At 44.4% G+C, this 26,523-nt stretch overlaps 1 protein-coding gene across 1 annotated transcript in view; it reads right to left on the bottom strand.

Moving 5' to 3' along the window:
- The window catches only part of arhgdia (Rho GDP dissociation inhibitor (GDI) alpha), a 55,433-nt gene that overhangs the window by 3,629 nt on the left and 25,281 nt on the right, over positions 1–26,523 (bottom strand). Inside the window, exons 2-4 of the mRNA XM_038776797.1 lie at positions 17,888–18,093; positions 2,629–2,712; positions 547–623 (exon numbers count right to left, since the gene is read on the bottom strand). Of these exons, the coding sequence (XP_038632725.1) occupies positions 547–623; positions 2,629–2,712; positions 17,888–18,077 (351 nt within the window). The 5' untranslated portion in view covers positions 18,078–18,093. The remainder of the gene's footprint in view (positions 1–546; positions 624–2,628; positions 2,713–17,887; positions 18,094–26,523) is intronic.

Here is a 26,523-nt window from a genome sequence, read left to right as displayed (position 1 = left end):
AATTCCACCAGTTGCCACGGTGGGATTTGAACCCATGTCCCCAGAGCATTACCTCGAGCTTCTGGATTGCTGGTGCAGTGACGTTACACCATGTCACCATCTCCTCCAAAATATTAAAATAACCTCCATGAATACTGGAGGATTTTATTTATACCAACTCCCTATATATCCCCACTGGGTTATATTAAGTTTTCTGCCAATTTTCCAAGCTATTCCATTCCATACAGGAAGGAGATGGGAACAACAGGAACAAATCTAAAAATAGAACCAGTCAGAATTCTGAATTTTAAGCTACTTTAGCATAAAGTGGCGGCAGCTCTACAGTCATAACAATGGAACCATTTGTCGATCTGACAAAGCCGGCCATAACATTGCAAATCTGTTCGTAAACTAATGAATCGCTTGGTCCAGACGACTAACGGGTAAGGGGCTGCAGAGGGTGAGGAGTTGGAGGCTACAGCAACAACGCCCAAGTTCACAAAGCCTGGTAACATTTAAACCAGGGGTCTCACTATCACGTTTAAGGTTTTATGTGCAGAAACATACCTTGAAGCTGATTTTTATCCTGTATTCCACGCCCTCTTTCAGTACAAAAGGATTCTTTTTAAAGTTACTAAGGTCACCTGAAAATAAAGACATTTAGTCAAACACACAAGGACAAATTATTTTTTAATTTAAGCAGTTTCATCTTGCACTCTCATTCTGAAAGTGTGCCTGGATAGAATTACACTTTGGGGTGAAAATCACCACAGCACCTTGAAAGAAAAGTGACAGAGGGGGGGGGGGGGGGGGGGGGGGAGGAACGACAATTTAAATCTATGTTTTGAGAAAGCCTTTCGCCTTTCACAGAGATGTGTCTTGACAGAGCTCTTTCGGAAGGGAGCCCTCGATACGGCATGGTGGCTGAAAATAGATCCGTAAGTAGAGGAAAGGAGGGCACAGGCAACCAACCAGTAGAGCGGGCTGTGAGAGCAAGGACAGAATGCATTAGTGGAATGATAAGTAGAAAGGAACAAGGATTTTGAACTCCAGTGGGATTAGTGCAGGCAATCCTGCCAAGAGATAGTTACCTTGGGTGAGTAATCAGATACAGTCTGAAGTTCAGCATCAAACACAAATCTGTGAACAAAAGGTCTAATTCTAAACTTCTCTTGTGTTACAACTTCACAGGCTAGTTTCTGGCCAATAGTGGTTTCCGAAAACACATTCTTAACAACAAGCTTGATGATTGCTTAAATAAGACAGGCTACTGAACTGGCCAAAATCCAAATGGAATTTAAAAAAAGAGACCCGCTTCAACATTTAACAGCTCTTCCCTTTTATTGCTACGTACAAATGTTTGTTCTGAAGCCAACTTAAACCGGGTATCCCCCCAAAATGGAACGAGGGAACCTTCTTTTCAACTTGCGCTAGCGGTTGGAATCCAGAATTCCAACTAAAATGGCAACTGAATTTGCAGAGGTAATCCAGCCAAATAAATTAGACCAAATATTAAATCTTTTTCTTTTCATTAAAATGAGAACAAGTGCAAAACACTGCCTTAGGAAGGAAAAGTGAAAAGCAGAGTTCATGAAATATTAAAATGGGTAAAGATGAAAAAAAGATTGAGGGGTTTAACCAGAATTTTAGATTCAACGTGGCCAGTCATTGTGGAGCTGTAAGTGAAGCTAACATAGTGGGTGCTTATGATGCCTAAACAGTACATTCTAAAGTGCCTTTAACATATTAAAATGCCCGAAGATGCATCAGAGGGATATAAAGTGACATTTGGCACAAGCAATATTAATTAAGGCAGATGGTCAAATGTTTGGCCAAAGTGGTAGGTTTCAAGGCACATCTTAAAGGAGGATAGAGAAGCAGAGATGTTCAAGGAGAGGATTCCAGGACTTAGAACTTAGGCACCTGAAGGCCAGGCCACCACTGGTGGAGCACTTAAAATTAGGGATCGCAAAGCGGTCTGAATTAGATGGACACATATATGTGGAGATGGAGGAGATTAGCGATAGGGAGGGGTAAACCGCTGAGGGATTTTCAAAGGAGGGTGAGAATTTTTAAATTGAGGCTTTGATCGATCAATGTAGGTCAACGAGCACAAGGGTGACAGGTGAACAAGACGCAGTAGAACAGGCAGCAGTTATGGACAACATCAAGTTTAGAGATGGCAGGGTGTGCCAAGGGTGTGCAGAATAGTCAAATCTGGAGGAAACAAAGGTAGTGAATGAGGGTTTCAGCAGCAAATGTGCTGAGACTGGAGCAGATGTTAAGAGTCAACCTAAAAAAACGTACAGTGCTTTGGTCACGCCTTAAGGCTGTACTTAATTCTTTGGTCATCAAGGCACAAGGAAGATATTCAAGATCTGAAAGGGGTGGGACTGATTCTTTGCCAGAGAAGTTAAAGAAAAGCTGGAGAAATTTATTATCAACCTTTAAAGATGAAATGGCAGTACAAACCAGCAAATGGGACAGTAAAGATAGGTCTGAAACATTACTTCAAATTAAACTGCAACCACCATACAAGGAGACAGATTCAAACTAGTAAAACATTGATCAACTTTGACACCTTTTGAAAATGACACACATGGGCACATTTCATGATTATGAAGACCTCGAGCCGGGGGCTTTACTCACCTGTTAAATCCAAGACCAAGGGGTGAGGTGCTGCTGCACACACCAATGTTAATCGAACCACCTGAACATTTGGAACATTTGGGTCTGTAAATGAAGAATAAAACACCACTTAATGAAGGCTGATTGCCAAACACGTTTCTCAATACAAAGCAAATTTAAAGTGGTCAGAACACTATAAAGATCCAAATATCACTTCTCTGATACGGGTTTACAGTCATATTCAATACTATCCTCGTGGAATCGGCAGTTTGTCCAAGTTCAACTCCGTACGAAATCGGAACTGAAGTTTACCATGAGTATATTCAGCTTCTATGTCCTACATTATCTCCACAACGGCTTTTCTAAGCGATACGGCAGCAAAACCTCCTTCAAATAGAGAAGTAACAATCTTTGATCTCAGATTTGATGGAACAGAATTTCTTGGTCCCCTCCCTGACATTTCTCCTCAACCCCTGGCCAGTATCTGATTATACCACAACCATGGGTTACTGAGACACTATACAAGTTGCTGTTGCAACAAAAGGAGTGAAAATTTCCCTTTAAAAGCGACAAACCAGAATGCTATGCACTTGCCTGCGATGAGAACAGTTGGAAACTGTTGACCAATCAACACAAGCTACCAATGCGTTTTTTAAAATGTTAAATGTCCACCTTCCAGGAAGTGCAGTCTCCAAAGAGCCAAATGCACATTAAGATAGTGGTTTTTATTCAGTCAAAGTTTATTCCCCCCCCCCCCCCGCCCCCCCATTTTATCAAAACGTTCCAGGAAATTCAACTGAAGGACTTCAGAATTGCCACACCTTTGAGAATTTGTACTCACAACCACTTACTACAATGCCAGGTCACATTGCCAAAAGTATAAAATTACTCAGTACCTTTGAAAGCAATCCTGCATATTAGAAACACTTCTCTGTCCCAGAGCACCGAGAGCAGATAAAACCATTCTGCCTCCCATGTTAAACTAACACTGAACAAACCAGTTTATCCCATGTTCTACTGTGAACCAAGACAGAAATTATATGCAAACGAGTCTTTGCAGGTAATTAAGTATACAGGTCCAGACAGAGTCCCAGTTTACTGCAACCCATCTGTACCACCGCTTCCCGGTAACAATATCATCTGAAATAACTTGTTTTAACATTGTACGTTTTCACAAATGAGGGAATTCCATTAGGCGTGACAACTGCCTGGGTTGATGACATTACCCCTTTCCCTTCTGAAGCCTGACTGACGCCACAACCTCAGAATTACACCACCATCCATTGTGTTGTGGCACTCAAATCAGGATACCCACGACGCCAGTCACACCTTGCAATAAGCATGGCACAAAATCATATCAATCCCCAACACAGGCTGTACAAATGTAGCTGCAAGGATCCTGCACAACCTGTTTAACGCTTTGAAGAAAGTTACTGTGCTGTTTCCTTTTCCTCCTCCCACTTGAATTGAAGCAAAATTTGAATGGCCTTCAAACCCCACACCCACATCACACACCCGCAGCTAGGTGCAAGTTCAGAAGAAATAGATGACAGACTGATTAAATTAAACCTATTCTCTAGAGTTTAGAAGAATGAGGCGCAATCACAATGAAACAGAAGATTCTGAAGGAGTTTGATAGGGTAGACAGATTGTTTCCACTGGCCCAAGAGTCTAAAACAAGGGAGCACAGTTTGAGGATAAGGGCCTGATTAGGACTGAGACGAGGGAAAGGTTCTTCACTCAAGGATGTGAATTTTTGGAATTATCGACTCCAGAGATTTGTGGCTGCAATAATTGAATACATTTAAGGCTGGGATAGACATATTTTTGTTCTCAGTGAATCAAAGAATATAGGGAGCATGCAGGAAAGTGGAGATGTGAAGACCAAGATCAGCCATTATCATATTGAAGTCTCAGTGGGTCATTTAATCTTCTCCTGCTCTTATTTCTTGTGTTGTGAGGAGGCGGCCATTTGGCCCCATCAGGCCCGCTCGGCCATTCGATAATATCATGGCTAATTGGATTGTGACCCAACTCCACTTTCTTGCCTGATCTACATAAACCATAACTTCCCTTCCTTATCTGTCTTAAACGGAAGACCCCTTCTCTTTAAATTGTGCCCCCTAGTTCTAGATTCCTACACAGGGGAATCTAGAACCAGCATCATTTAGGTTTTAGGCACTAGTTTCAGACCCAAGGTTCTCACCTTTAAACTGAATCTGAAAAGATTACTCCTACCTAGAGGGTCCTTTAAATTCATTCATGGCATGCGAGTATCACTGGCTAAGCAAGCATTTATTGCCTATCCCCAGGTTCCTCAAAAAGGTGGTGAGCTACCTTCATGAACTGTTGCAATCCATGCGGTGCAGGTGAACCCACAGTATTGCTAGGGAAGGATCTAGGATTTATAGCCAGTGATGGTGATGGAAATATAAAGTCAGGATGGGAACTTCCAGGTGATGGTGCTCCAACTGGTCTGCTGCCCTTGTCCTTCTAGATGATAGCGGATGTCCATTTGGAAGGTGCCAAGGATCCTGCAGGTCATCTTGTAAATGATACACACTGCTGCCACTGTAGGTTGGTGGTGGAAAGAGTGAATGTTTGTGGATGGGGTGCCAATCAAGCAAGCCGATTTGTCCTGATGGTATCAAGCTCCTAGAGAGTTGTTGGAGCTGCAGTCGTCCACTTGTGCCTTGTAGATGGTGGACAGGCTTTGGGGAGTCAGGTGATGAGTTAACTACTGCAGAATTCCCAGCCACTGATCTGCTCTTATGGCCAGTGTTGTGATATAGCTAGTCCAGTTCAGTTTCTGGTAAATTGTAACCTCCCAAAATGTTGATAGTGGGGATATAGTGATGATAATGCCATTGAAAATCTTGTTAAAGAGTCATTGACCGGCACGTGTATGGTGCAAATGTTACTTACCAGCCCAAGCCTCAACATTGCCCATGTCTTGTTGAATTTCGACGTACATTGCTTCAGTATGAGTCACCACGAAGGGTGCTGAACATCAGTGAACATCCCCACTTCTGACATTATGATGCAAGTAAGGTCATTGATGAAGGAGCTGAAGATAGCTGTCCTAGGACACTACCCAAGGAGCTCCTGCAGTAATGTCCTGGATCTGTGATGATTGACCTCCAACAACCACGACGATATTCCTCTAAGCCAACTAGATCTCCAATCACTGGGGAGTTTACCCCGATTCCCATTCACTCCGGTATTGATAGGACTTTTTGATGCAATAGAATTTACTGTGCAGAAGGAGGCCATTCGGCCTCGCGAGTCTGCACCAGCCCTGGGAAAGAGCACCCTACTCAAGCCCACACCTCCACCCTATCCCCGTAATCCCACCTAACCTTTTTGGGCACTAAGGGCAATTTTTCATGGCCAATCCACCTAGCCTGCACATCTTTGGACTGTGGGAGGAAACCGGAGCACCCGGAGGAAACCCACGCAGACACGTGGAGAACGTGCAGACTCCGCACAGACAGTGACCCGAGCCAGGAATCAAACTTGGGACATGGAACCCTGGAGCTGTGAAGCAACTGTGCTAACCACTGTGCTGCCATACTTGGCAGCAAGGGGGTGTGGTGGGTGGGTGGGTGGGGGGGGGGGGGGGGGGGGGAGGGGCAGTCATACTCACCTCACCTCTGTAGTTCAGCTCTTTTGTCCATGTTTGGATCAAGGCTGTACTGAGGTGAGGAGTGTAGTAACCATGGCAGAGGCCAATCTGTGCATCACTGAGTAAATTATTATGAAGCAAGTGCCACTGGATAGCACTGATGACGACCCCATCCATCACTTTATTAATGATCGAGAGTAGACTTATTGGATGGTAATTGGCCAGGTTGGGTTTGGCCTGCAATGTGTACAGGACATACTGGGCAATTTTCCACATTGCTCTTAGTGATGGGACATTGAAGCCCCCCACCCCCTCTCATCAAGTGTACATTCTGCACCCCTGTCACGCTTCCTCCAAGTGGTGCTCAATATGGTGGAGCACGGATTCAGCAGCTGAGATGGGTGTGGTAAGTGGCAATCAGCAGGCGGTTTCCTTGCCCATATTTGACCTGATTCCAAGAGATTTCATGAAGTCCAGAGTCAATGCTGAGAACTTCCAGGGCATCACCCTCCCAATTGCATACCCACTATGCCACCACCTCTGCTCTGCCCAGTCAGTGGGACAGGGCACATTCAGGGATAGTGATGGTGGTGTACATTATTTGTAAGGCATGATTTCATCAGGATGACTAAATTATGCTGCTGCTTGATTATTCTGTGAGACAGTTTGTCCATCCGACTCTCAAATGTTAAGTCAGGGCTTTGCAGGGTCGACAAGGATGAATTTGCCCAGTTGATGCTATAATTGCATGGGAAAATCCCAGAATAGAATTCTGGTTCAAAAGACTACAACTTTAAAAAAAATAAAATGTGGAGGAACAAAGTCACAGGATCGCAAATTTGTTTCAATAAGAAAAAAACATTTATTAAACATGAAAAGATTGGGTTATGATACAATACGCCTCAACTCTTCCCCACCCCCTCTCTCTCTCCCCCCCCCCTTAATAACGACACGGTTTTAGGATTAACATGGATTACAAAATTACTTTAATCTACAATGGTCCCATTAGCACAAAGTTCCTTTAAACTCACAAGATGACTGTGGGCAAATACATCTCTACACTCTGAACCCCAACTGAACTTTTGTGGATGTCTCCTCAGAATCCCACAAGATGATTGCCACAGGAGTTTCCAAACTACACTCCCAAAAACATGCTTTAAAATTTTCTCTCATAATTATGCTTTCCCTTCGAGATTTGCATTCAGAAATCCAGACCAGATTTTCCAAATGACACTTGGACAAAGCTTCCACTGTACATTTAAAAACAATCCCCATCCAGGATTTTACACCAACCCACTTGAGATTTCTATGTCTCGGGGCAGCATGGTGGCAGTGGTTAGCACTGCTGCCTTACGGCATAGAAGACCCGGGTTCAATTCCGGCCCCGGGTCACTGTCTGTGTGGAGTTTGTACACTCCCACAACCCAAAGATGTACAGGGTAGGTGGATTGGCCACACTAAATTGCCCTTAATTACAGAAAAAAAATTGGGAACTTTAACAAAACAAAAGTATTTCTTTGACTTGATTGCTGTGTAAACTGCTCACAATTGCTTCAGCTCTCGATTCTCAGACAGTATTAAAAGGGCAGCAGACATTTAATTCACCTTTGATGGCTTCTGTGCCACTATAAATCTGGTTACTGCAATTGTCTCAAACTGCAAAAACTACAGACAACCTGGCTCCTCCCATTAATTCTATAATCTGTATCCCACTAAATTGTCCCATGACCAATCCCGGCCCCGGGTCATGGTATGTGTAGAGTTTGTACATTCTCCCCGTGTCTGTGGGTTCCACCCCTACAACCCAAAAATGTGCAGGTTAGGTGGATTGACCACACTAAATTAACCCTTAATTGGAAAGAAAAATAATTGGGGACTTTTTTTTTAAAACTTGAGTACCCAATTTATTTTTTCCAATTAAGGGGCAATTTAATGTGGCAAATCCACCTACTCTGCATATCTTTGGGTTGTGGGGGCGAAACCCACGCGAACACAGGGAGAATGTGCAAACTCCACACGGACAGTGACCCAGAGCCGGGATCGAACCTGGTTCCGTGAGACAGACAGCAGTGTTAACCACTGCGTCACTGTGCTGCCCGGGACTCTAATTTTAATAAAATATTATCCCATGACCTGCTTAGCTAGGACTGAACACCACTCCCTCACATTATCTAGACCCCAGGGAATTTCCAGCTATTACCTCGTCTTTTCTCTAACTAAGTCCTCTGCAGCCTGGTTATGCGATTCGGCAGTACACTGGACCTAACACTGCTCAGGTGAAGTTGCTCCTAGCAGTTCTGGAACAATCACTTTCCGTACAGCAGTTTGCCTGTGTGCGTGTTCAAACTTTCAATCCCATTTCTAAAGAGGGATAGCGTCTAGTTATTTGACAAAAAAAAACACACCAGCATGTTAGCATTTGTTCAGGAGCAATTCAACGAGCATTCCAGGGAGGCCAGTCTTCAAATATGCATCTTAAGAGTGAATGCTGACAGGTTATTGGCTATGGATGTTGGGTTGGTAGAACAGCCAAGACTTAACCAACCTCACCTGATTGCTATTCATATATTTTCCAGCATGAGTCATTGGATAACAACCCGGCCAAATTTCCTTCTTTCCATAACAGAGACAATAAAGTCCACTGTGATGTCCATACCACTGTGTAGCAAATTTAGTATTGATCGAAGGTTTATGTTGGGGTGTGCACTGGTATTTTCCAGTATCGCAAGATGTAGTGAGCGTGTTAGCTTACTGAGTTAGAGTTCAATAACGTACACTACCTTGCATGAAAAATAGTTGGGAAATGTGTGCATGTCAGTACAGAACATTGAAGTATGATCATGCTGACGCACAAGGCAAATTTTAAAAAGTAATTACACCCAAGGAAACATTTTATAATAATGTTAATTATGAGATGGCTTAATTACAGCATATTGGATTAGCATAAATAGGTTTACTGGAAAACGCATCAGTTTTGTGTTCTGTACAATCTCTGAACATCCAGCTGGCAATTTATCCAGTCTTAAGAAAAAAATCTATTAACGGGTTGTGACATGTCAAACCACTTTCTACCACAAATGGAGGCGACTTACAAAATCTTGAGAATGGCAAAGTCGTGCTGTATGAAATGGCTCAGTAGAGTATTGCTCAGAAACTACACTTCACGTTTTACATCAGCTTCACATTCATTTCAAGCTCAGCTCAAGAATTACTATAATGTGGCCAACTGGGGATTACAAACCATTAACTTCTTAAATTGGAAAACACTGCAACACAAACAAAATAATACATTCGCTGAGAAACACATTCAAAACGTTAGACACACCTGGATAAAGGGGAGAAAATGAGGAGGGCAAAATGGGACTATGAGACACCAAAAGCTGCCGTTTTTATGGTGTAATGATCAACTTCTCCCACAACAACAAGTAAAAGACTAAATGCTGGGCTGATAAAAAAAGTGAAATTAATAACCGAATCTTCCATTCTATTCAAAGATAATGAAGACTGATCTTTTTCAGCAGCCACACGTTAAGCAAAGAGCTAACTTCCATTTACTAGAACCTTTAATGTAGTATAATGACTCAATGCATTTCACAGGAGCATTGTGAAATAAAATTTGACACCATGCCGAATAAGGAGATGTTATGGGGGGAATTATCAAAAGCTTAAAGTATGCGACTGGAAGGGAGAGAGATTTAGACTTAGGGAGGGAACGCCACCTTTTTTAAAGCGGGTGAGTAGGATCATTACGGGCTTTGTGTGGGGGAATAAGGGGGGGGGGGGGAAGAGAGTTGGCGCTGCTTAGGAAGTGGGCGATGGGGGGGCAGCTGGAGGCGACATCATGTAATGGTACTAGCCTGGGAGCTTTGATAACGGCTCCTTTGCCATTCTCGCCATTACTCCACAAGTACGGTGGTGGTGGCGACACTGCGGATCTGGGGACAGTGGAGGAGATACAATAAGGTGGAGGGAGCATAGGTCTGGACCCCGATATGCAACAACCACAGGTTTGTCTCGGGTAGGATAGATGGTGGCTTCCAGAGCTGGCAGAGGGCAGGCATCAGAAGGATGGGAGATCTGTTCATAGATGAAAGCTTTCCCAGTTTGAAGGCGCTAGAGGAAAAATTTCATATGCCGCCAGGAAACGCCTTTAAATATTTGGAAGTACGAGCCTTCCTGAAAAAACAGGTAGTGGCCTTTCCGATGCTGCTGCCACGGAGGATACAGGACAAGGTGGTGTCCGGCACCTGGGTGGGAGAGGGGAAGGTGTTGGATATCTACCAGGAACTACAGGAGGCGGAGGAAACCCCGGTGGAGGAGCTCAAGGGCAAATGGGAGGAGGAGCTAGGTGAGGAGTTGAAAGCGGGTCTGTGGGCAGAGGTCGAGGGCAGGGTTAATTCCTCATCATGTACCAGGCTCAGTCTAATTCAATTTAAGGTGGTCCATTGGGCACACATGACAGCAGTGAGAATGAGCAAGTTTTTTGGGGTAGAAGACAGTTGTATGAGGTGCAAGGGCAGCCCTGCAAACCATGTCCACATGTTTTGGGCATGCCCGGAGCCGAGAGTGTTCTGGCAAGAGTTCACGAGGGCAATGTCCAATGTGCTTAACACACGGGTGGTGCAGAGTCCAGAGATAGCGATCTTTGGAGTGTCAAAAGGCCCGGGAGTTCGGGGGGGCCGAAAGAGGCCGACGTCTTGGCCTTTGCCTCCCTAGTAGCCCGGAGACAAATTTTATTAATGTGGAGGGACTCGAAGCCCCCCCGAGTGTAGATACTTGGGTTACCAACATGGCTGGGTTTCTCAGCCTCGAGAAAATAAAGTTTGCCTTAAGAGGGTCTATGCTAGGGTGTTCTCGGAGGTGGCAGCCGTTCGTCGACTTTCTCGGGGAAAAATAAAATGTCAGCAGCAGCAGCAATCTGTAAGGGGGGGGTGTGGAGTGAGTGCTTCATTGGGATGGTGTGGGAAGACTGGGTTGCGTGGGGTTATGTCTATTTAATTGATATTGTATATTCTCTTTTTGCACTATGATAATATTCACTCTAGTTTGTTTTGTTTTTGGAGTGCTGTAGGAGGCTACGCGTGGGGGGGGTTTAATTGAGGTGTTGCCAAATCAGTCAGCATGCAAGGGTCTATTGGTAAATGTGATTTGTTGCAAGATTGGATCTAGGCTGTCGAGTTTTGGATCAGCTCTAGTGTATTATGCAGTGGGCACAGCCCAAGGAGGAACACATCCCAGCTCTGAACTGTCAACTAAAGAGTCTCTGAACAGCGCTCTATGTTAAAGTTGAAGCCAGGCATTTATTCATCATAACCTAATAAGGAAAAACCTGACTATCCTCTCTCCCACCTGAAGAGCCATTATTAGTAAAGTTTCATTTTCATAAACAAATATGTTACAGGATCTAACTAGGCAAACACCTTACGATATTTAAATTAAAAGGCAGTACTAATTTGGGAAGAAAATGGGAATTGTATTATGACAAACGTTACTGGCAAGAAACTCAGACAGTTCGTTTTCACAGCAAAGGTTACATCATCATTGGAATCTCGGTCCTCTGGAAAGATGCACAAGTATCGAGGGATATAAATCAATGCCAAAATAATCTGTCCAAAAGGTGCAGTCAGTCATGAACCTCATATTAGTGTCTTATTGTAAAACAAATGTAGCCTTCAAGTGAAGACTATTCTCAATGCATGCCCTGCTATTGACAGGATCTATTTCAATTCAAATCAATAAGTGTTTTGATGGGTGCCTCAAGTGAAAAATGTATGGTACAGATCTTTTTTCTTGTGGAAACTATGTGACTTTGTTAGGACAAAATTTTGGCTATTTTAGGAAACAATAATCAAGCCAAGTGCCCAAATCCTTTCCTCTACTTTGTAGCTGTTCACATTCAGCTCGGAGTTGGGACTGTCATTCTGAAACTATAGTTATTAGGTACGCTTGGCAAAAATACTGCAGCTGGAGTCACATCGCAACCACTGCAAAAGCTTATTTCATTGGGTTACCGTTTGGACAACACATTTTGGCTGCTATATTTATGCAGATAAATGCATGCTTTGTTGTGAATCATGTTCAAGAGATACTTTTGCCCAAATTAGGTAAATATCAACTGCACGTCAATAAAAAAAATACCCGAAAGAATCCTGAACAACAAATAAAAACAGAAAATGAGGAACGCCCAATCGCTCATCAGCTGGATGTTAAACCGTTACACAGCCCTTAATCAGAACGAGCGACGGGCTACATCCAAAACAGTTAGCCCATCTGTCAGGTCTAGATACTAGTCGTCTCTCTTCTCTTTCCTCCCCCCCCCCCCCCCCCCCCCCAAACATTCCAGTGACTCCCCCAACCGTGACCTCACAGCACATTAACAACGATTTCTCACCGGTATTCAGTTTTGACAGTACATCTGTAGGATGCATCAGATTGTTGCTTTAAAAACTTGAAAGAACAGATTACAAAACAGAACTTTGGGTATCCTTCAGTACAAAGTTTTAACTTCCTTTCTATCATAGAATTTACAGTGCAGAAGGAGGCCCATCGAGTCTGCACCGACCCTTGGAAAGACCACCCTACTTAAGCCCCATCCCCGTAACCCCATCTAACCTGTAACCCCACGTAACCTTTTTCGGACACAAAAGGCAACTTGGCATGGCCAATCCACCTAACCTGCACATCCTTCGACTGTGGGAGGAAACCGGAGCACCCGGAGGAAATCCATGAATGAAACAATAACAGGAAGATTTGATTTAAATATCTCAGTAAGCTTTGTAATCAATTCAAAGCTGGATCACAATCAAGTAACAAATTGAGTGAGTGCATAAACCAGTTAGAATGCATATTGCCAGAGCTCTTTTATACAGTAATACTAAAATATTTAACAGTAGATGATCTGATAACTGATTACTACACAGCAAGGCAGGCATGTTCTCGGGCTGCAACATTTTTTAATTTATAAAATGATTAGCTTTGCACAAATCTGAAAACTAAGACCAGCAGGTAAGAGCAACCAGTAACGTTTTGAGAGTGGGAAAGCAGAGTGTACCTTTGAAATAATCACCCTCAAACAACCAAAGTGTCCAGGCATAGACAGTCCCCCGATTCAGCCACTTTCATCAGCTTTAAAGAACAGACCTGAAACAATAGAATGCTGGCTTTCGTCCCAAGGGTTCTGGAATACACAGCTGAGGAACTGATGCTTCAGTTATGCCCATCCTTGGTCAGACTCCCGCATGAACTGAGTGTTAAATTTTGGGCACCAATATCCAGGATAGATACATTGGCAGCAGAAGGGGCGCAGTGCAGTCTGATACCAAGGCTGATGCCAAGGCTTAACCACTTTGAAAAAAGGCTTGCATAAATTTTGGTTTTTAAAAAATAAGGGATTGTATAAGGTACATACGGCTCCACGGTTGGGGAATCCAGAGCAAGATGGCATAATCTTAAAATTAGAAACGGGTCATCAGGACTGAAACCAGGAAACACTCTTGCGACAATGATCATGTAAATCCAGAACGCACACTCAGGGCTGTGAATTCTGCCTCAATTTAAATTTTCAAGACTGATATCAATAGATTTTTGTTCGGTCACAGTAATGGGGCGAGATAAAAATCAGAGTTGTAGAGCACAGGGTGGCACAGTGGCTCAATGGTTAGCACTGCTGACCCACAGCGCTGAGCACCTGGGTTCGATCCCGGCCCCGGCTCACTGTCCGTGTGAAGTTTGCACGTTCTGCCTCGTCTGCGTGGGTCTCATCACCACAACCCAAAAAGTTATGCAGGATGGGTGTTTTGGCCACGATAAATTGCTCCTTAATTGGCAAAAAAATAATTTGCTACTCTAAAATTTACATTTTAAAAAAGAATTGCACAGCACAGAATTAAGCCAAATCTATGCCGTTCTCTAAAAGAGCTATCCCCTTAACCACTTACTCCTCTCAATATTTATTCATTCCTTTTAGAAAGCTCATGTGGATTCCACTTTCACCATAATTTCTGATGCGACATTCTATATCTTAACTAGCTGCTTCTTTAAAAAAAAACACCTCCCAATTCTTCTCCCTCATGTGAGAATTGCGCGCTATGGTTACTAATTCACTTAGCAGTTGGAAACAGTTGCTCCCTGACCCATCCTCCTCATTGCTCAATGCTGAACACTTCAACTGAATCACCTCCTAACCTCCATTGTTCGAATGAAAACCCCGCCCATTTCTTTGGTCTATCAACAATTGCAATGATGCCCAGAAAATCCATTTTATGCCCCATTGCAATTCTGAATTACTGAACAATGCAAATATCAGGGGCTGTTTCGCACACTGGGCTAAATCGCTGGCTTTAAAAGCAGACCAAGACAGGCCAGCAGCACGGTTCGATTCCCGTACCAGCCTCCCCGAACAGGCGCTGGAATGTGGCGACTAGGGGCTTTTCACAGTAACTTCATTTGAAACCTACTTGTGACAATAAGCTATTTTCATTTGCATATCTGATATTACACAGAAAAGTGGTAATGCACACTGCCAGGAGGCTTTAACTCATTACCTTTATGTAATTATACAAATTGCCTTCTGTTCATTAAAAAAAAATTGTATTGATTTTGAACCATTCGGAATAGTATTGCATCTCAGTAGCAAGGTTCCGAAAAGTTATTTTTCTCATCCTTTCCTGAAGGGCTATTCCTCGTTGGTATTTCCCCCCCCTTCCAAACTCATTTGCCATTAATTCTCCTTTATTTACTGGGGCAACCTGAATTTATATTGATCAAGCTCCCTTTTTAAAAAAATATTTTTATTCTCCTCCCTTTTTCACATTTTCTCCCAAATTTACACCCACCAACAATAAACAATAATCAGCAACAAATATGTCAATCCCCGTATCAATAACAACGATCCCATCCTCCCACCAGTCCCCAAACATCAGCCCGCATGTTTACATAGGCAAATGACAAAAAAGGAATCAGGAATTACCCTTGGTCACCATCAACACATACAGTCCCCTTCCCCCCTCAACCCTCCCACCTATCCCCCCAACTAATGTTCGATGTTATCCAGTTCTTGAAAGTGCATAATGAATAATACCCATGACTTGCAGAACCCCTCCGTCCTTCCCCTCAGTTCAAACTTAACCTTCTCAAGGATCAAGAATTCCAACAAGTCCCCCCGCCACGCCAGGGCACAGGGTGGAGAGGCTGCTCTCCATCCCAGCAGGATCCGCCTTCAGGCGATCAACAAGGCGAAGGCTACGATATCTGCACCCGTTTCTAACCCTGGCTGGTCAACACTCCGAATATGCCTCCCCGGGACCCATGTCCAGTTTCACGTGCACCACCTTGGAAATTACCCTAAAAACCTCCTTCCGGTAATCCTCTAGCTTTGGACAGGACCAAAACATATGAAAGTGATTAGCAAAATCTCGAACCTGAATCTATCTAAACATTTCTCCCTGCTCCAGCCCATACTTCGCTTCCAGCTCCCTCAATCCTGCAAACCGACCCCTAAGAAAACAAATCTTTTAGTGTCTTCATCCCTTCTCTTCCCATTTCAAAACCTTCCATCCACCTCCCCTGGCTCAAATCTGTGGCTCCCCCGAATCGGCCATTTCAATGAAGCTATTATTACCAGACTCCCTGAGTATTTCCCTGGGGCTATCAGGAGCGACGCTGTTGCTAATGCTTTCAGTCCTGACCCCTGCACAAACTCTCCTCCATTCTGACCCACTAGGAATCAACCCCTCTGACCCAGCTATGCACCTTCGCCACATTCGTCGCCAGTAGTAATACATCAGGTTCAGAAGACCCAAACCCACTGCCTGCCTTCCCCTCTGTAGCAGCACCTTTCTCACTCTGGCCACCTTCCCACCCCATAGGAATGAGATAATCCTTCCCTCGATATTCCTGAAAAAAGCCTTTGGCAGGAAAATCGGTAGGCATTAAAAAATGAAGAGAATCGCGGCAAAACATTCATTTTAACCGCCTGTAACCACCCCGCCAGTGACAAAGGGAGACCACCCCACCTTGCCAGATCTGCTTTTTAAATCAAGCCCCTTTAAAGGTAAAAATTAAATTGCTCCAAAGCAAACCCAGAGGCATAATTTTAAAAATGCACTCAACTGCATCAAGAAATGGATTTAAGGCAGCACGGTGGCCTAGTGGTTAGCACAACTGCCTCACGGCGCTGAGGTCCCAGGTTCGATCCCGGCTCTGGGTCACTGTCAGTGTGGAGTTTGCACATTCTCCCCGTGTCTGCGTGGGTTTCACCCCCAAACCCAAAAATGTGCAGAGTAGGTGGATTGGCCACGCTAAATTGCCCCTTAATTGGAAAAAATATTGGGTAATCTAAATTTATAAAACAAAAAAAAGAAAGAAATGGATTTAAAGGAGAAATAAGACTTCTCTGCCACTTGCACATCAGACAGCCTGCCGCTCAAATGTAAGGTAAGACTAAATAATTTCTTATATATATAGTACAAATCTACATCCTTGATGAAGAGTATTACTGAAGAAATTATTAGTATATATATATATTTAAAAAAAGAGTATATATAAATAAATATTTATTATATATGATGTACAACTTGTCAGAATCCAAAAATCCAAATCTAGAAGGTTTTTTAAAATAAATTTATAGTACCCAATTTTTTAAGGGGCAATTTAGTGTGGCCAATCCATCAACTTTGCACATCTTTTGGTTGTGGGGACGAAACCCACACAGACACGGAGAATGTGCAAACTCCCCACGGACAGTGACCCAGAGCCGGGATCGCACCTCGGTGCCTGAGGCAGCAGTGCTAACTACTGTGCCGTGCTGCCTCCAGGTGGTTCTATATTGTTTCGTCCTCATGTGTAATTCATTTTATTTTGACTGACTAAAGATGTCCAATGCTACACTCATGAAAGGTCAGATTGCTCTTTGCCAATGAAAAGATGATACACTGCAGGAGGCACTCTGAACCAAGCCGGAATATTCAATTCCCAGATGTCTTTATATCCTCATTCATATGTCCCCATTCGAGAGAGAATTAACTAACTTTCCCCTCCCTACTAAGCAGCGCTGAGGCCAATTCTACGGTCACCACAAACTTCCAGCGAGGATCAGATTAAACCTCGGACTTTGCTTGTCTGCAAGATTCAGCTGCTTCCTGGTTACACTCACAAAGTCATCAGGAGGATTATTTGTGGAACATAAATGTTCGTGTGTTTGTTTTGCACATTTTGGACCAAATTTGCTTCCCTTCCCTGGAAACAGTTCTGTACACTGAGAAAACAGAGCTGGGTCTGATGATGGATTAAAAAACAAAGTGGAAGGTGCCGCTTAACTAATACATTTCTTGAATAAAAAGCAGATGGTACAAAAGTAGCTTATACAAAATTGCAGCGGCAGCATGGTGCCGCAGTGGTCAGCACTGCTGCCTCACGCCACCGAGGGCCCGAGTTGGATCCCGGCCCTGGGCCACTGTCCGTGTGGAGGTTGCACATTCTCCCAGTGTCTCTCTCTCCCCCCTCCCCCCCCTCCCCCCCCCCCCCCTCTCCCCTCTCCCCCCCCCCCCCAACGCAAAAGGATATGCAGGGTAGGTGAATTAGCCACACTAAATTGCCCCTAAATTGGAAAAAGAATTGTGTACTCTTCAATTTGTTTTTTTAAAAATTGCAACCTACCAAGAACTTTACTGCGATTCCCCAGCAGTAACTCTTTGTACTTCCTGAGGCTCTCATCATCTTTGTCCAGTTCCTCAATCTCCTGAAGAGTCTTCTGCGCTGGTGCCTTGTAGGTCACTGTAGATTCATCCTCTAGATTCTCGGCAGCAATGACAGCCAGCTGTTCTGCGGTTGGCTCCTGTTCCGCCATTTCTACTTTCTCACAACTATAAAGTGAAATAAATAAATGAGTATCCAATCCATGCAACAGGATAAAAAATCTGCACAAATAAACCACCAGACTTCAAAATTCAGCACAGATAATAATAATACACGTGCATCCTGGAAGGTGCAAGAAACTCAGATCAATTTGGATAAATGGCTTCTGGTAATGGACTGCAGGACTAAACAGGAAATTTGACAAATGCGTTGTGAAAAGCTCGGAATTATAAATCAATGGCTGTTTTCTGTGTTGTCAAATGTGTTCAATATTATCCACTGTTGAACCCGAGATTAATATACTCCGGTACGGTTTGTTTCTATAAACAGAAGTTTTAAAATTCCATCTTAAACAAGTACTGCTCTCCATCATTTATTTAAAAGTTAAAGTTTATGGTTTTTCCCCAAAAAGGTCAGATTAACAGCAAGAGAGCTGAGTATTTGCCAGTGATATCAGCAAGGGTATTTATTAAGGTCAATTATGCAGATGTTTGAGACACTGTAGAGACTGCATTTTTCTTCCCCTCTTCCTCCTCTCAGTACACACATTGTACAAGGAGTTTTGATGGCAAGGTTATTTAAAAGGGATTCTAGGACATCTATAAATACTATAGAGCATGATTAGCTTTCTTATAGAAGAAACCTCATCTCTTCCATTTTCCCCATATATGCCAACAGAACCAACATGAGACCAAGAAAATTGAAATGAATTTGACCTCAGTCCTCCCTACATACCTTCTAAACCAGGAGTAGGATTGTTAAACTGCACATCTTTAATTACATTTTTAAATAATAATCTTTATTATTGTCACAAGTGGACTTACATTAACACTGCAATGAAGTTACTGTGAAAATCCCCTAGTCGTCACATTCCAGCACCTATTCGGGTACCATAAGACATAGGAGCAGAATTAGGCCACTTGGCCCATTGAGTCTGCTCCGCCATTCAATCATGGCTGATATTTTCTCATCCCCATTCTCCTGCCTTCTCCCCATAACCCCCGATTCCCTTATTAAGCAAGAACCTATCTATCTCGGTCTTCAAACACTCCCGTACCAGCCTCCCCGAACAGGCGCCGGAATGTGGCGACTAGGGGCTTTTCACGTAACTTCACTAAAACCTACTCGTGACAATAAGCGATTTTCATTTTCATTGTCATTTTCAGTGAATTGGCCTCCACAGCCTTCTGTGGCAAAGAGTTCCACAGATTCACCACCCTCTGGCTGAAAAAATTCCTCATCTGTTTTAAAGGATCATCCCATTAATCTGAGATGGTGTCCTCTGGTTCTAGTTTTTCCTACAAGTGGAAACATCCTCTCCACGTCCACTCTATCCAGGCCTCGCAGTATCTTGTACTTTTCAATAAGATCCCCTCTCATCCTTCTAAACTCCAATGAGTACAGACCCAGAGTCCTCAAACGTTCCTCATACGACAAGTTCTTCATTCCAGGGATCATTCTTATGAACCTCCTCTGGACCCTTTCCAAGGGTACACAGAGGGAGAATTCAGAACGTCCAATTCACCTAACAGCACGTCTTTCAGGACTTGTGGGAGGAAACCGGAGCACCCGGAGGAAACCCACGCAGACACGGGGAGAACATGCAGACTCCGTACAGTGACCCAAGCGGGAATCGAACCTGGGACCCTGGCGCTGTGAAGCAACAGAGCCAACAACTGTGCTACGTAACCGTAATTATTTATCGCAAAACAAAGGATCATGGCACTAATCAAAAAGCAGAACACTGAAATTGCTGTAAATCTGACAGAAAACACTGGAAATACACAGATCATGGCACATCTGGGGAGTTAACTGCCCTCAGAAGGGAAACTCAGAATACTACAGTGCAGAAGTCCGTTGGACCATTGAGTCTGCAGCGACGCATGAAAGGTTCCTGACCAACCCTAATCCCATTTACCAGCACTTGGCCCATAGCCTTGAATGTTATGGCGTGCCAAGTACTCATCCAGGTACCTTCTAAAAAGATGTGAAGCAACCCACCTTTACCACCCTCCCAGGCAGTGTATTCCAGACCACCACCACTCTCTGGTTAAAATGGTTTTCCTCAAATCCTCCCCCCTAAACCTCCCACCCCGCACTTTGAACTCGTGTCCCCTCATAACTGACCCTTCAACTAAGGGGAACATCTGCTCCCAACCCACGCTGTCCATGCGCCATAGGGAGCAAAAGGTGGGTGGGAGCAGATTAAAATGTTGGTCTATGATGGGGTGGAAGACAGGAGAGATTAATGACAGAAGGGTTAGCCCCTTACTGGGTCTAAGGGAGTTGTGATGAGGTAAGAGCTGAGACCAGCAAAGAAAGAAAATATGTGCCTAGACCTTGCGGGAGGTCAATTCTAAAAGACAACGAACCTCATACATACATAGCCCTGTGGACACAGCTATATTAACAAACTTTCCACAATGCTTTACACGTAAACTAGGGAAGAATTGAGCAAATACCAAAACATAGTCAATACAGTAGGCTCTGACAAGACTTTTGAGAAGGGGAGGGTTAACATGGAGAGAACAATTTCAACAGAGCATAGGTGTCCAATCTTCAGACCGGAAACAAGAGGGCCTTTGAGCAAAATTGGCCATTCACCTAGCAGTGTAAATTCATTTCAACACCCTTAAAACTCTGAAAAAACACATTTCCTCCAACCCGGCCTAGATTCAAACCTAGGTGCCAGGGTGGAAAGATGGTGTAGAACACAGGAAGCTACCCAACCCCCAGCTAATGCATTTCAAAAACATTCTAGTTAGTTCTGCTGACTGTAACTAACCTAGATCACTACAGCAACAGAAAATAGAGTTACGTTATGCCCACAAGGATAAAGGCACAAGCCAGCAATAGGCTGAACACAATACTATCACACATACTTAATTCACAAATGGTTCCAAAGACAGTATAATACTGTACAACATCCAATGCCATTTCATGGAAACTAATTCAAGTCAGCTAAATAAGTTTCTTATTCTCCTTCATTTCTAATGTATAGGTTAACAGCATGAAATATCAGTCACAATGTGAGTTTCTTAGTTTCTGAATGCACTGGAGAATATTCAATATTAAATTTCCAATCTCATTGCAACTACAAGGAATATTCCAATTTATATTCACAGTTACAGTTGCAATAGTAACTGTTTATCTTCAATGGATTACCGAAAAACAGCAATGGAAAGAAAGTATTGCTCGAGTGCAGTGTTATCATTAGTAATTGAGCAGTTAGGCTTTTCCGCTCGAACAGAGGTGAATCTGATCTAGTTTTAAAATAGTGACGACCGTTGACGAGGTTAAAACAGAGATTGGGACTTCCGGTGGCGGCTATGAAGGAGGAGTAAGTCGCACATTTGGTTGGCTCCCGCTCAGGTCGGACTTTTGGACCTCTTTCTTCCCCCCCCCCGATGTTTTACCAGACTTGATTTGAAAATTGATGACAGAGGGCAATTTGTGAACTGAATTCCTACATCGGTGCATGGAGAGGAAGATGAGAGCGTGCTCACAATGGCAGAAACAGAAGGACAGAGAAGGCTTGGCTGAAGCTGCACCGGAAGCACAGTAAGAAGTCTTACAACACCAGGTTAAAGTCCAACATGTTTGTTTTCAAACACTAGCTCCTTCCTCAGGTGAAATGAAGAGGTATGTTCCAGAAACATATATAGACAAATTCAAAGATGGAGGAAGCATGGCGGAGGACTGGATACTCTGGCTTGTCGACCCAGCGGTCAATGGAGCAGCTGATGGCAAGTTGTCCAGGAGAGCTTCGTCAAGCAGAAAACAGGACTGCTTGGACTCGATTAAAGAGGCAATTGCATGGCTGGAACTTAGATTGGATGCCCAAGATCGGGCAATCCAGAAAGTAGAGAGAAGCACCTGGCTGACCAGGAGGAACATCCAACACGGTGGAGTTGGAGGTGGGGATGCTGAGAGACCAGCAGAAAAGGCTCCTACAGAATAGGTCCCGTCGGCAGAGCTCAAGAATTGTCGGTCTCCCGGGAGGGGCCCGAAGGAGCGGACGCTGGGGCATACATAGCAGCCATGTTCGAGAAGCTGCTGGGGGATGAGGCATTCTCCTGACCTTTAGAGGTGGGCAGGGCTCACAGAGCGCTCACGAGAAAGCCGCAAATGGGAGACCCTGGTTTAGACCGGTCAAGCTCAAAAACGGGCAGAGTGCCAGCAATGGCTAAGGAACTAAAAGGGTTCATGGAGCGGATGGGTGGGGGTGGGGGGTGGGTGGACCCATGGAGATTTGGGCAGCCAAGAGTAAAGGAGTTCTCCTTTTACTCATACATACCTAAAGCGTACTCCCGGATTGATTTCTTTATTCTGAGCAGGGCTCTACTGATGGGGCTGGTGGTCACTGGGTACTCGACGATCACAATCTCAGACCATGCCCCGCACCGAGTTGACCTACAGGTTAGTAAAGACAGTAACCAGCAACCGCACTGGACGTTAGACGTGGGGCTTTTAGTGGACGAGGGTGTGCAGGCAGTTGAGGAAATGTATTCAGAATTACCTGGAGGTCAATGACACGGCGGAAATATCGGCAGCGGCGGTCTGGGAGGCATTGATTGGGGAGGACCAGACGGGGTTCCTTAAGGGAAGGCAGTTGGAGTCCAATGTAAGAAGGTTGCTAAACGTGATCATGATTCCCCCGGAGGTAGGGCGGTGACGATAGTGTTTGCAATGGAACGCAGACGAAGGCTTTTGATAGAGTAGAATGGGAATATATGTGGGAGGACTGGGACGGTTCGGAGTTGGGCAGGCTTTATTGACTGGGTCAGTTGCTGTATCAGCTCCTGTGGCGAACGTACAGACGAATAGGATGCCATCAGACTATTTTAGGCTACATCGGGGGACGACACAGGGGTGCCCCCCTTCCCACTGTTGTTCGCGTTAGCTATAGAGCCGCTGGCAATTGCGCCAAGAGCCTAGAGGGGCTGGAAGGGGTTGGAGAACACAAGAGTCTCGCTTTACACAGGTGACCTGCTCCTGTATGTTATCGGACCAGTTTTTTTTTTGGGGTGGGGTTGGGGGGGGGGGAGATCATAAGGATTCTGCGGGAATTTGGCCGGTTTTCAGATTACAAACTAAATCTGGGGAAAAGTGAGATGTAGGTGATCCAGACAAGGGGACAAGAGAGGCGACTGAGGGAATTTGTGTTTAGAGTGGTAGGGGGAAGTGGTTGCGCGGGAATGGGAACATTTGCACAAACTTAATCTGCCTGTCTGGTGAGCCAAATGAAGGACAACTTTCGGAGGTGGGACGTGCTCCCGTTGTCACTAGCTGGGAGGGTCCAGACGGTTGAAGATGACGGTCCTTCGAGATTGCTGTTTGTGCTCCAGTGTCTCCCCATCTTTATTCACGGGACCTTTTTTAAACGGATATAACAAGTTTTCACCGGGCTTTGTATGGGCGGGCAAGATCCCGCGAGTAAAAAGACGAGACGCTTGAGCGGAGCCGGGGAGAGGGAGGGCTGGCGCTGCCAAACCTCAGTAACTATTATTGGGCAACGAATATAGCATGATCAGGACAGTGGGTGGTGGGGGGGGGGAGGGTTGGCATGGGAGCATATGGAGGCAGCCTCATGTAAGGGCATTGATAACGGCACCTCTGCTGTTCCCGCCAGCATGGTACTCCATCAGCCCCGTGGTGGTGGCGGACCTGAGAGTCTGGGGGCACATGGAGGAAGCATGTGGGAGCAGAGGGAGCATCGGTCTGATCTCCAATCTGCAATAACCACCGATTTGCCCCGGGAAGGATGGACGGGGGGCTTTGGAAATGGCAAAGAGCAGGGACCGAGAGGATGGGGGATGTGATTATAGAAGGGAGCTTTCCTAGCTTGAGGGAGCTGGAGGAGAAATTTGGATTGGCAAGGGGAAATAATTTAGGTACCTGCAGGTGCGGGACTGCCTATGTAGACAGGTCTCAACCTTCCCCCTCCTACCACAAAGGGGGATACAGGATAGGGTAGTTTCCAGACTGTGGGTAGGAGAAGGGAAGGAGCTCATGAAGCTCTATAAGGGAGCTCATGGGGTCAGAAGACACGCAGACTGAGGAGCTGAAGCCAAGTGGGAAGAGGAGTTAGGAGGAGAGATGGAGGATGTCCTCTGGGCGGATGCGTTGAAGTAGTCAACACGTCTACATGTGCCAGACTCCGCCTGAAACAGTTCAAGGTCGTTCACCGGGCTCACATGACAGTGGCCCAGGATGAGAAGGTTCTTTGGTGTAGAAGATAGGTGTGCAAAATGTGCAGGGGGGCCAGCGAACCATGTCCACTTGTTTTGGACATGCCCAAAGCTCAGGGGATTCTGACAGGGGTTTGCAGACATCATGTCCAGTGTTAAAAACTGATAGCCCGAGAGTAAAACATTTAAAAAGTTTCCAAGAAATCGGCCAAGATCTATATACAAATCCGTTAATGTTAATTTTAATCCCGTCCGTGTGGAGTTTGCACATTCTCCGCGTGTTCTGCGTGGGTTTCATCCACACACAAAAATGTAGAGGGTAGATGGATTGGCTGTGCTAAATAGCCCCCTAATTGGAAAAAAAAATAATTGGATACTCTTAAAATTTAATGTTAATTTTACTTCATTATGATATATACGACACACCTGAAAGGAAAAGATACAATGTCAATTTTCCAACTATCACCCATTGATGGACACAGCTACATAAGAGTTAGCCCTAAAAGCTCCTGTCGACAGCTACAAGACAACGGTTCATAAAAATTAGATACACCGCTTTTCCTGATATGCAAACAATAATTGAAGCTAATCAAAAAAGTTTATTTCACTTTGAAACACCCATCTTTTTAGTGCTAAAGTGCTAGAATGAGTTTTGGCTCCCCACAATTAATCAATGGTATGCAAACCCCACACAGGCATCAGCAAATGTTGCTCAAACAAAGCAGCAAATTGAAAGGTCAGGTTTGAGCTTATGCAGATGAAAAATTAATTGGAGTCAGCACTGCCCGAGTGCACCCAGCAGCTAAGTGAAGATAGTTATTGATCAGCGGGAAAATGGGAAAGGATTGCCATGTAAGCAGGTGGATAGGCTTTAGAATAACATGGTATTCACATAAATGCTTTGTGAAAATCACAGTCACACTGCAAGCCCAGGAACAAACTTCAGCAGAGCACTCTTTCCTATTTAAAAGACCTCTGTGCATACTTGGCTGGCCACCCAGAAAAGTCTGCAGCTTCAAAGTATAACCACCAAAACACATTCCCAAAAGGAAAAACTCTACTCTCAGATACTGTATCAGGCTCAGGCTCTTTTTTCAAACCCAAAGGGGCAAGTGCAACAGGAGCACTTTGCCCGGACTCTTTCTTTAAAATAAATTTAGTTCACCCAATTCTTTTTTTATCCAATTAAGGGGCAATTTAGCATGGATGATTCACCTACCCTGCAAATCTTTTTGGGTTGTGGGTGAGACACCCATGCAGTCACGGGGAGAATGTGCAACATCTACACTGACAGTGACCCAGGCCCGGAATTGAACCGGGACCTCTGCAGTGTGATGCAGCAGTGCTAACCACTGCACTGCTGTGCCGCCCTCGTGCCCTAGCTCATAGTAATATTGCGACACAGGCTGGCCATTTTACTGGGTGGCACGGTAGCAGTCGTTAGCACTGTTACTTCAACGCTCCAGGGACCCAGGTTCTATTCCCAGCTTGTGTCACTGTCTGTGCAGAGTCTGCACATTCTCCCCGTGACTGCGTGGGTTTCCTCCGGGTGCTCTGGTTTCCTTCCACAAGTCCCGAAAGACATGCTTGTTAGGTGAATTGGACATTCTGAATTCTTGCCTCAGTGTACCCGAACAGGCACCGTAATGTGGCGACTTAAGGGATTTTCACAGTAACTTCATTGGTATGTTGACGTAAGCCTACTTGTGACAATAATAAAGATTATTTCAGGCATTGCCATCTCAAAATGACAAATCAGAAAAAATAAATCATTTGCCCCAAAACATTTTGCATTGATGGAAAAAACAAAGACATGTCACAGTTCATGATAACAAACCACTGAACAGCTCAAAAAGCCATTTTAGCCACTGATTCTTCGCAGCTCTTTTGCCAGAACAAACCTCTCGCCATGGTGATGCACCTTCCTCTGCTTAAAATACTTGAACCATTAAAAGGTGCAAAGCATTCCTTGCTCCAACAACCATTACTTAAAATTTCTAACCTCTGAACCCAGCAATCATTTTAAATTAAAGGCCCTTCATCACTAAGAAAATAGTCTTCCACATTCACTTATCCCACCTTTTCACTCTCCCCTCACTCCACCATCAGTATGCAAAAATAAAACACTTTCTTCATTTTCTTAGAATTGCTATCTATTCTTCTCTTGAAGCTGCTAGAAATCTAGTTCAAGATAGAATACTAACTGAATTTCAGATCCTCCTGGCCTTCATGATTCAGCGGATTAGC

The sequence above is a fragment of the Scyliorhinus canicula genome, chromosome 18, assembly GCF_902713615.1.
Source record: "Scyliorhinus canicula chromosome 18, sScyCan1.1, whole genome shotgun sequence".
Lineage (NCBI taxonomy): Eukaryota > Metazoa > Chordata > Chondrichthyes > Carcharhiniformes > Scyliorhinidae > Scyliorhinus > Scyliorhinus canicula.
The sequence above is the reverse complement of the archived record's forward strand: the minus strand, read 5'-3'. Positions and strand labels throughout refer to the sequence as shown.